The sequence below is a fragment of the Miscanthus floridulus genome, chromosome 1, assembly GCF_019320115.1.
Source record: "Miscanthus floridulus cultivar M001 chromosome 1, ASM1932011v1, whole genome shotgun sequence".
Classification (NCBI taxonomy): Eukaryota; Viridiplantae; Streptophyta; class Magnoliopsida; order Poales; family Poaceae; genus Miscanthus; species Miscanthus floridulus.
In genome coordinates this window covers 81,438,062-81,448,823 of record NC_089580.1, presented here as the reverse complement: position 1 = coordinate 81,448,823, position 10,762 = coordinate 81,438,062, and the positions used below count along the sequence as shown (strand labels likewise).

The following is a 10,762-nucleotide window of genomic DNA, read 5'->3' as shown; positions in this document are numbered from 1 at the left end:
AGACCAGCGATGGGGAGACGGCGCGCCCGCTGCAGCTGCACTCGTTCGGCCTCAGCGAGCTCCGCGGCGCTGCTGCAGGGCCTCAGTTGCACGTCCCGCACGCGTTCACGGACGCTGACGCGGAGCTCCGACCGTACGACACAAAGGAGGACGTCCATGCGACACCCAGGAGAGGAGGCCGCCTAGAGGTGGAGACAGCATGACTCGGGGCGCATGAAGGACGAGCGCTGCACGGGAATCACGTGGGGAGGCAGCGGATGGCAAGCTGGGGAGGCTCGCTTTCTTTAGCCGCCGAGAAGGATGGAATGGCTAGTTAGCTAATTTGGAATCCCGGATAGAATAGGCATTGGAGGCTGATTTCTATCATAGAAACTCGATTAGCCTTAATAGCAACTCTCTTGGAGCATCCAAAAATAAAATTATCCTAATGTAGAACTGGGTTTGTTTTAGGTCCCTATCTAGCACTACCGTGAGTTCTATCCAACACCGTTAAATAGAAGTGGAAAAGACCATTATACCCTCTTTGTTTTATCTGCACAACAATAGCTTAGTTGCAGTGACTTTTTCTGGACGGTGATGCCCCTGTTTCATGTACAGCATCACCTCTTTTGGACAGAATTTTTTTTTCAACAACGAATAATTTTAACTATAATTTTTTTTCACCATATTTTGCAAGAACAGCACCTTGCACTTGACAAACAGGCCGAGAGTTAGCTGTATAGCTACTGCAGGAGAGTCGACAGGCCGAGAGTCTCCAGGAGGAACTCGAAGCCAAGAGTTAGCTTCAGCGCGAAAACCAGCAGGCTATATTGGGAAAATTTTATCTTTGGATGCTATATAAGGAACCTATCATTTTTGTGATGCTAAATGGGGAATTTTCTCTAGAACTTAAGGGAGTACAAGCTTCCACGAGACTAAGTTGCCCTTATCTATTTATATAAATAGAGATTTGCTAGACCAATTCAGCCATTGAATATCCTACCTGATTTTTGCTCAACAAGAAAAATTGCTACAGCTACAAATGTATCAGCTCCAAATATATAATGTACATAGTAAAAAAAATACAGGAATTCGATATGTACCATTGCCATCAGAAAGCAGCTGAATTGTAAACAAACATTTGCCTTTTATTGTATATAATCTCACTTGGAGTGCACTGACAACATTGTATTCCTAAAATCAAAATTCCACCACACAAATGTCATAAAAAAAGTATAAAATCTAATGCAATATGTCCCATAAATACGATATGCCGACTATTTCAAGATGATAAACTACACAATTACACTTAACCAAAGATTCCTTTCCTCAACCAGATAACTGATACTAGGAGTTAACGTCAGCTAGGCGTATGGTACATCATGACACCCATCGAACTATCCATCAGCAAAGTCAAATTAGAACGCGATTGCCCCTACCGACATAATTTACAAGAATTTTCTACAGGTAAAACTAGCTGGGGAATAATAAAGTAAATAGCTCATTGGACGCCACCAAGTATATTAAAGCCTAGTGTTCATGCTTGACGCGCCCTTTTAGTATCCCTGGAATAGGAGGCGAGTTCGGTACCCTAACTCCTCTTGGCCCTGGAGGCTGTGGTGATTGATGCCAATAATTGTTCGGTGTACTTGAGCACTCACCTCCATTCACAACAGGAGCTTGCGTACAATCAGTTTCTTCTTTGCCAGATAATCCCATTGCTTTCAGTACAAAGGTATCATCCTGCAACTCAAAAGGAGTGCTGCATTTTTGAGAAATATGCGAGTCAGCAAGGGTTTAGCACTCAGGAGCCCTTCATGCTCAGTTATAATGACTTAACGCCTTCAGAATGTACATAAGACCTTGAAGGCAAAGCAAAAATAAATAAATAATAATAATTAAAAAAAATGAAGACATCTATTACAGAAATGAGAAAACGCTCATCAGTTCATGTGAGTAAAAAGGCTAGTTAGATGTTCTCAAGTGAATAATAATTCAACAAACTGGCATTCCATCTGCTCATAGATTAGGACATTAAGATCACAGAAGGGAGAAAAGTCATCAGAGCCCCCTGATTAGAAATAGACAGGCTGTACTTTCAAAAAAAAATCAGGCAACCTAGCATTCACAAATCATTAAAGAGAGTTTCATGTACTAATTGCATAAGAATCATGGAATAAAAATGTTGATCATCCAGAAGATGTTATAGATCTAACACATTCTTATGAACGGACATCTTTTCATTAGAAATCCAAAATCAGGAGATACATATGTTATTAAAGACTATTTATCTGGCTCACAAGATATGCAAAGGGGAACAGAATGCAACTCTTGTCTTACCTATTGAAGTCAAAATGCACGAGCTGCATATCTTCTGATATCTCCACTTCTACAGTTGCATGAGGACGTGTCTGGTTACACAACAAATGGAGGTAACTGTCACTTAGCACGTCAAGGCCAAAAAAAATTATGGAACTTGCATAATGAAGTTGAGAAGGCATAACACAAGGAATAAAAGTGATCAACACCATCCCAAGCAACAAGAGTTCACTAAGAATGCTTCTGCATGGCCTTAATGCTAATGATTCTTGACATTATAGTTCACTAAAACAGATCAATTCAAAAGTCATAACAACAGACACATGGCACCAATGCTCAGTTCCTCCATCAACAGGTTCGTGCGTGCCTTGAGGAACGTGGAGAAGGGCCAGCTTCATTGAAGATGAATGCCGATGGCGGTGAATTTCTCGGTGAGGACATGGATGACATTGAGGACGAGGGTGCAGTCAACCACAGGCTTACTGAGATCACCGAGATCGGAGAGGGCGTCGGCCATGATCTTGAAGCACCGGCAGTAGTCCACAATCAAGGGATCACCTTGAACGAAGTAGCAAAACTCTGCATCGAGGTACAGTGCACACATTCCTGGTTGCCGAGAAACTAGGTCTCAATGGTGAGCCAGGTAGTGCGTGCAGAGACACGGTGTTTCAACACCATCCCAACCAACTCGTTGCAGATCGTGGCGAGGAGCATTGACTTGACCTCACAGTCCAGGCGCATCAAATCTGATAGAGTTGGGTCAGGGTCGTCACTGAGGACATGGGCCTCGAGGGAGTACTTCCCAAGAGCGGAGGAAGAGCTCGTGCCATCTAGAGTAGTGGCCAAAGGTGAGGTCAAGGATGAGAGGCACCAGGGTGCAGACGTTCTGTACAAAGACCGTCTGGGCATGGGCGTGGGAGTGGGCATAGAGGTTGGCCAAGGCGGCAGTCTCATGGAGGAGCGGATCGTGAAGGGGAGGGGGTCTGTGTGCACTGACTCCCCATCGGACTCGGCACGGTCATCATTGGCCTGGATGGCTGCACGCTCCAAAGCAACGTGCTCTTGGTCAATGGCGTCCTAGCGATCCTTGGCAGCGGTGGCAGCTTCGTGCTCAGCAGCCTCCAGGGCGTTGGCACCATCAGTGCCAAGGTGCCACCACATGCCTTGGCAGTGGCAGTGAAGCACTAGGGCGTGTGCAGCTTCCTCAGCTTTGGTGGCTGTCATGCGCCCGCTATCAGCCGCTGCAGCAGCCTTGGAGCGCTCATCAGTGGCAGTGCCAAGGGAAGAGAAGGAGGCCGGTGGCAGCCCAATAGGCATGACAGCTGGAGGGTGGAGTTAGGGTTTGAGCGGAAGCAGAAGGTCGAGGATCGACCAGCCTAATACTCCCTCCGTTCCAAATTATAGGTCGCTTTGACTTTTCTGGTACATCCATTTTGCTATGCATCTAGATATTAATATGTCTAGATACATAGCAAAATGGATTTACCAAAAAAGTCAAAGCGACTTATAATTTGGAACAGAGGGAATACCATGTAAGAATATGGCACGAAATTAATGGATTGACTATGGAGGATAAAAGGTTACACATACATCGGCAAGGATGGCCGGATGACCAAGGGTTTGGCTTATAGAACAGAAACAATCTACGGTGATCCTTGCCTATAATGACTCAATCATAACCATCCTAATAACCTAATTATGTGTGGGCGCATAGCCCATAGTGACATCAACCAAGCAGCCCATTGGGCCAGCTACCCATGTGTCATAAAGCAACATAAAGATACCCCCAATTTCAAAAAAAAATGTTGTGGTACCCACCACCCACTAAACAAAAGATGAACCAGCTATAGTTCACAGTGTTTTCAAGAACTTGCTCGGATTCCAACTACTGAGCTTCAACTCCTCTTATTCAAAATCTATGTCCCAAACTCAACAATAGGAACTTTTATGGAAATTAGTCATATATTGAAACCTTGTATTTTATAAATTTAAGACTTCGAAGTTAAATATCAGTTAGCCTAAAAAAATAAATTTCTTGATCAATATGTAGCATGTGACTTGAGGCATTTCTATCAAAAAATAAAAAATAGAAAGTGGACACTGTGAAAGTCTAAACAAATAAATAGGGCTTGGGATGGTGGAACATTTCTATTCAAATCCACAATGGAATCCATTTGCTTCCAACGATATCTCGCTTGCTAGGATATCTCTGAAATGGCTCAAAATGTTCTCTTTCGAAACTGGCATTGAAACATAATGATACAATGAAGTATCTCTAGATCCATGTTTGAAGAAGATGGAGCATTATTTTTACCTTAACTAGTATAAATGGCAAGGCCACTCCACCGGAGGGTGCATCTCCCGACCCATATAGCTGCTCATTCCGTCGAACCAAGTTTTGGAGACATACATACTTAAAAAAACTCATAAGATTCACAAAGCATGAAGTAACATAACAAACGAATGAGTTCAAAATATTTCAAATTCAACATTGAAAAATGAAGGAACAAATATCAGTACTAACTCAATCTGCAATGGAGAAATACAGTTAACAATGCATGGCTCCATTTACTAAAAACGGCTTCATATTAGTTCTGGAACATGATTTTACAATGATTAATTCTGATCGAGAGACAGTAGCACAAAAGTCCACTGAGCAGCTAACTACATAAAAAAAAAGATCACTTAGCCATACAGGACCCTCCAAAATATATACACCTTCCGTCCCAAAATAAGTGCACATGTCACATTTCGAGTCAACTATTTTCAAGTTTCAACATTTGTATATCCAAATAGGTTTACTATGAAAATATCTAGCGTGGTTAACCTAATGATTCTTATTTGGTATCATGAATATTAGCATTTTTTAATATATTTGATCAATGGATTGGTTGACTCCTTGAAATGCAAGACGTGCACTTATATTTTGGGACGGAGGGAGTATTTCTGAAATCCATGTAGCAACTGAATCACTTCTGCTTTAATTATACAATCCAACATAAACTCAAATGTATCTCTGCCTTTTGCTTTAATAATGCAACAAATGAGCAGAGAAGGCTAGGCCTTCACCTAATTCTGTATGCACCTGGTTGTTGTGCCACATCAGCATGCAGAAGCGCTTCCAAATTTAAGATCCAGGAGAGTTAATTTTTTTAGGAAAAAGTCCATTTTTGGCCCACCAACTATGGCTGCAGTTTTTTTCTAGCCCTCTAACTTGAAAACCAGACACGCGCAGTCCCTTAACTCTCAAAACCGTTTAAAATTGGCCCTCGCGCCCATTCGACCGCGGTTTCGGCCCAGTCAACCCGCCACGATGCGCGGGGCCGACGGTGATGACTGGACCGTCCACGGAGAGCAGAAGGGAGAGCACTGGGAGCGTGGAGGTTGTGGTGGGGTGAGCGCACAAGGCCCTGCGCCATTTACAGAGGGAGAGAGAGGGGAGTGAGCGGTGGGGAGAGCTCGGCCATCCACCGTCAATGGCGAGCGGTGGGGTGCGCGGGGCCGACGGTGCGCCAGAGGAGCCGCTGCGCCGTCGCGTAGGAGGCCCACCACGCGGCACTGGAGGGCGCGTAGGTCAGCACCGAGACACCGAGGCCGCGGTACAGGCCGCGCACGCCGTCCACAAGTAGGATCTTCCGGCTGACGACGTCGACCGGGGTCCACACCACCTGCGCGGCTACGGCAGCAGAGACACCGCCCGCGGCCGAGGCGACAGCAGAGGCGGCCGGTTCCGCGATGCCGAGGCAGAGCGCAACGGAGCACATGGCGCTCTTGGTGTGCCCGTACATGAGCAAGGAACGGCGGAGCGCCCCTCCTCTCTTGGCCTCCACCTCGGGCAGCCGCCACCGCCCTCAGTCTGCTGCAGTGGCCAGCCCCACAGCAGAGCTCTGCCTCGTCTCGTCGGAGACCGCCACCGACCTCCCGCCAGCCCGAATCGGCTGAGCACCGCCGGACCCGAAGGCCACCTTGGTCCACGGCCCTTCGAAGAAGCCGCCGGAGCCGCGCTCGCCGCAGCCGTCGCAGAACGGGCTAGCCACTGCTCGCCATCGCACTGGAGTCGAGCACCGCAGGAGGCCGCTCACCCGACTCCGCTCTGCTTTGCCAAGCCGCACAAGCCACGGAGCCCTACGCGACGAGGCCGCAGGAACGCCGTGCCCGCTCGTAGCCGCCCTCGCCTGCCGCGCCGCCGCGACTGAAGCCACCGTCGCGCCGAGACGGACGCCGCCTTGGGCCGCTGCGAGCCGCTGCCTCCATGCCGAGCGTCGTTGCCGCCCAGCTCACACCGGAGCCTGCTCCGCCAAGGCCCCAGGACCGCCGCCGAAGCCCCAGTGCCCTCTGCCCCTCCGCTCCGCCCTACGCGCGCGCTCTCTCTCTCTCCTTCCCTCTCTGCTCTCGCTCGTTGACCGCGCGACAGTCGCAAAGGGATGAGGACTAGGCCGAAACCGCGGTCGTGGCAGGTTGACTGGGCCGAAACCGCGGTCGAATGGGCGCGAGGGCCAATTTTAAACAGTTTTGAGAGTTAAGGGACTGCGCGTGTCTGGTTTTCGAGTTAGAGGGCTAGAAAAAAACTGCAGCCATAGTTAGAGGGCCAAAAATGGACTTTTTCCTTTTTTTTAATGCTATTCTCAAAATAGTCTCATGGACAAATGTACAATTAATTTTGAGTGCAACAGAAACCATGAAATCTACAATGCTAGGTATTTCACGTTTAAAGTGTATGAATCAAAAGTACTGCATAATAGGTCACCAGTCATAGTTTTATATAAGAGATTGGGGGACACATAATATTCATATTATCAATTGGCTTATATCATGAGGAAATTAAGAAAGAAGGGACCAGTCAATTCTTACTTGATCTTGTAAATCCTGCAGATATGCATTTTTCTTGTCAATCCGACCTTTCAGTCCAATGACCTCTGTCTGCAATATATGCATAAACTTAATGAAATGAGTAGAAAGGGTCAAACTCTCAGCAAATCCACATTATTAGAGATAAGGAGCAGAACCTTCAATTCTTCAATATCATTCATACTTGTCTTGGGCAAGCCTCTCCATTGTATTTCCTTTTTATCTTTAGATATAATTTCCATAGCCATTAGGACATTCAGCGCATCATAAACTCTTCTTCGAATATTTTTCTCATCATATTGTTGCTGCATTTTTAATATAATCAGAATGGCATTTAACTACTTGATAAATCACTGACCAAGAGTCATAGTAGTATTTCTTACCGCAGAGGGATTATCAGGATCTGGAGAGTCAATATTGGTATTGGGATCTGAAAACTCAGCAACCAGTTCATCTGCCACCTGAAAAATGCAGGCCATATGCATAAATTTTCTGGTGCTGCAACAGATTGATAGAAGGAGATGCAGGAGAAAGGGGATGCGATGTTTTCATTTAACTAAAAATAATGATGTGGAGGAGGGACCAAATCAGAATCTCCATCCCACACTGTTAAACCAAGATATATTCCTGGTATTATCCAATATTATGAAGCTGTGACGATCCACAAGAGTATCTTCCCAGAATATTGTTCATTAGTTAAGAGTTATTCCTTTTCTGAAAAATAAGAAACTACAAACAATAGTTTGATGCTGTTTTGTGTTTTTCATGCCCCAGAAAAGCACTGATATTGACAAGAGGTGGCAAATCCACACAGTAACAGTTTACTTACGCATATGAACATATGATGTACTCCCTCCATTCAAAATTGTAAATCATTTTGGCCTTTTTAGATACATAGATTTTACTATACATCTAGACATAGCGTATATCTAGGTGCATAGCAAAAACTATGCACTAAGAAAAGCCAAAATGACTTACAATTTGGAACGGAGGGAGTAAATATAACATTTTATTTGACACTTCTTATCAATATCAGTCTTCTGGAGATACCCGCTCTTCTGCTGAAAATCCACACAGGCGTAAAGTATATGGGATGAATGGTTAAACACATGTGGTTTACTTGTAAACTTTGGAGGTCAGTCTGTATCTTCTGTGCTACTCCTATGGCAGTACCTAATGTTCACTGGCTGCTTATACTAGTTTCTGCTTTTGCAAAAAGGGATGTTACACAATGCAACTGTACCAAATAAGACTAGGTATAGCTAACATAGAAAAGAGAGTGGATACCTCATTGTAGGTTGTTCTCCCTTTGCTTTCGACTTTCTCACAGACTGAAAAGGAATAAATAAAAACTTCATGAAACTTGTAAACCTAACATGCAGTGAACTCCAGCTCGATAAATTGGCTCACTCAAGCACAGTATAAGCACATGTATGATACAAACAAATCAAAGAAATAATTTATAAAAAAATTGTGGCACGCAGAGTTGAAAAAAAAAGAGACACTTTTGTGTCAATCTCATTTCTCTTATGCTCACATAAACCAAAAACAAGTGAAAATCACAGGTATGAGTGGTAAAGGAACTCCTTAAATCACCTCTCATGCTAAATTGGCGCAATCCACGGCCATTTTTGTCAGGACCAACTGCATGTGTCCCTCTCTTTTTCTTCTTACTGCGTCATAAATAGAGAACCAGCTGTGTTTTAGAAATGTGTTACGTAAATGGCCAGATAAATAATTGAAAATAAGACATGATGCAAGTTACCAAATATGAAACAGTAGCAAGCTGAAGTTACAACGTGGTAAAGCAAAACAAAATTTAAGTTATTTAAACATTACTAGTTCTGGATCAATCAATAAGCTAGAATATCCAACCTCGGAAAAAATATACACCTAAAGAAATCAACAAGGGATACCAAAGGCGGCAAAAATAGAAAATCATCCATAAGTCATGTTCTCTATGCAAAGGTGCCATGAGCTGCTACAAGAGCTATAAAAAGGACAAATTCCAGAGTTTCCGTTTCATGATAGAATGAACAAATACAAAACCAATATAATTAAGATGCCACAACCACTAACTAGAATTCCCAATATTAATACAGTAAGTTGAGAAACAAATTTAAGAATAAATTTATCAAGCATGCGATGACATTAACAACAATGTTGTGTGGCTTGTTTTAACGTGCTTGTGAAAGAGCCATAACAGTTTAGTCAGGTTCAAAAGGATCCTCTAAAAACACTAGCGACCACTCCCACCAATTCGGCAATTCCCACACTCCAGAACAAGCTAAAGACCACACATAAGGCAAATCTAGAGCAGGAACAAATGCAGATCGGCATGGTACCATCCACACGACCAAACCCCCTTAGCTCAAACCCGGAAAACACCACTAGCTCACGCGGCACATCACACAGTCTCTCTGAGCAAGTAATTAAGCAGGGGAGCCGAAATCCCAACTCCACCAACGATGGAATCAAGCCGGCGGGGCCACGCACCTCGCGGCTGGCTGCAACGATGGCGCGTCGTCGCCCTGGAGGTCAAGTCCGTTGAGGCGGCGGGCGACGGTGCTCTCGCTGGCTGGCGTGGAGACCGACGCCGAGGCCGAGGGCGCGGCGCCACCCCTGTCGGAGGGGGAGCCGCCCCCACCACCGGTGGACGAGGAGTGGGCTGCCCCGCCGGAGGGTCCGGCACCGGAGACCATCGCGAGCTCGGATCGACCGGAATTGGGGCGGAGGAAGAGGGGAGTAACCCTAGCGACGCGACGAGAAGTGCGATGGGAATGGAGTCCTGGGGTCTGGAACTGGAAGGAGAGGAGATGCGAGGGAACGGCAGAACCGACGAGGGGAACGGGGAGAGCGCGGAGAAACGGACTTCAGAAATTTTTCTTTTCTTTTCTAGATCTCCTTTTCTTGGCCTCCTGGGGGGTTTGGACTTCCGTTTTTTTATTTGGCTCCATTCTACTCGTCCTTAGGCAAATACGGTTTTTTGAAACAGAAAAGAACTCCTTCAGAAAATATCCGACTTTAAGTATAGGACCTGCTTTAACAGGCCGAAATCAGGCTTGTTTTTTGAGAATGGATTTGCGAGCCCAGCAAACTCGAGTTATACGCTCACAAAGAATGAATTTCAACAACTAATTTCCCCTAAAAAACAACTAATGATTAATCTAATCTCTGCCACGAAATTTCATCTTTGAATGGAAAATCGTTAGATTTTGAAATCAAAATAGGAAGTTTTAAATTGGTACTATCTCATAACTCATTATCTTCGGCTTAAAATCTTCGTCATTGTCCATTCCGTTCACTACACATCTATTTACGACGTGGCTAGCGCTCGGATATCCGGACGCTAGCCCTCCTCCGGACATCCTCGCCTGCCTAGCCCACGCTTGTCTATTCGCACATGTTGTTGCTAGGCGCCAGCGCGACCGCCTGCTATGCTGCTTCGCATGGTGCTCACCTGTTGGTTACGTGAGACTGACGTGTTGTCCCAACTGAACTACAAGAGCTAGTTTTTTGCATGTTCGTTGATCGACGGTCTAATTTTCGTACACACTGCTATGCATGTGTGTTTACGATTTAACACCTTCACACACTCCATCGAAAATACAGCTAC

At 45.2% G+C, this 10,762-nt stretch overlaps 1 protein-coding gene across 2 annotated transcripts; it reads right to left on the bottom strand.

Moving 5' to 3' along the window:
- Positions 1–1,112: 1,112 nt before the first annotated feature.
- Positions 1,113–10,046, bottom strand: LOC136488240 (transcription factor-like protein DPB). 2 transcript variants are annotated; one of them, XM_066485244.1, is made up of 9 exons: positions 9,643–10,046; positions 8,743–8,819; positions 8,434–8,477; positions 7,530–7,607; positions 7,305–7,451; positions 7,150–7,218; positions 4,613–4,711; positions 2,320–2,390; positions 1,113–1,741 (listed from the first exon to the last, which is right to left on the bottom strand). In XM_066485244.1, the coding sequence occupies exons 1-9, from the start codon at positions 9,846–9,848 to the stop codon at positions 1,510–1,512; spliced, it is 1,023 nt and encodes a 340-aa protein (XP_066341341.1). In that variant the 5' UTR covers positions 9,849–10,046; the 3' UTR covers positions 1,113–1,509. The 2 variants fall into 2 exon arrangements, with proteins under 2 accessions (XP_066341341.1, XP_066341344.1); XM_066485247.1 differs by having other exon boundaries at positions 1,560–1,722.
- Between the last annotated feature and the right edge of the window lie 716 nt (positions 10,047–10,762).

What these genes read in the sequence shown, in the direction of transcription:
- LOC136488240 (XM_066485244.1), bottom strand. Translation starts at nt 9,848, where the DNA reads ATGGTCTCCGGTGCCGGACCCTCCGGCGGGGCAGCCCACTCCTCGTCC. An exon ending in TGCCATTTATACTAGTTAAG is followed by an intron (nt 2,391 to 4,612) that starts GTAAAAATAATG and finishes TTGTGTAACCAG; the next exon opens with ACACGTCCTCATGCAACTGT. An exon ending in GTGCATTTTGACTTCAATAG is followed by an intron (nt 1,742 to 2,319) that starts GTAAGACAAGAG and finishes TCAAAAATGCAG; the next exon opens with CACTCCTTTTGAGTTGCAGG.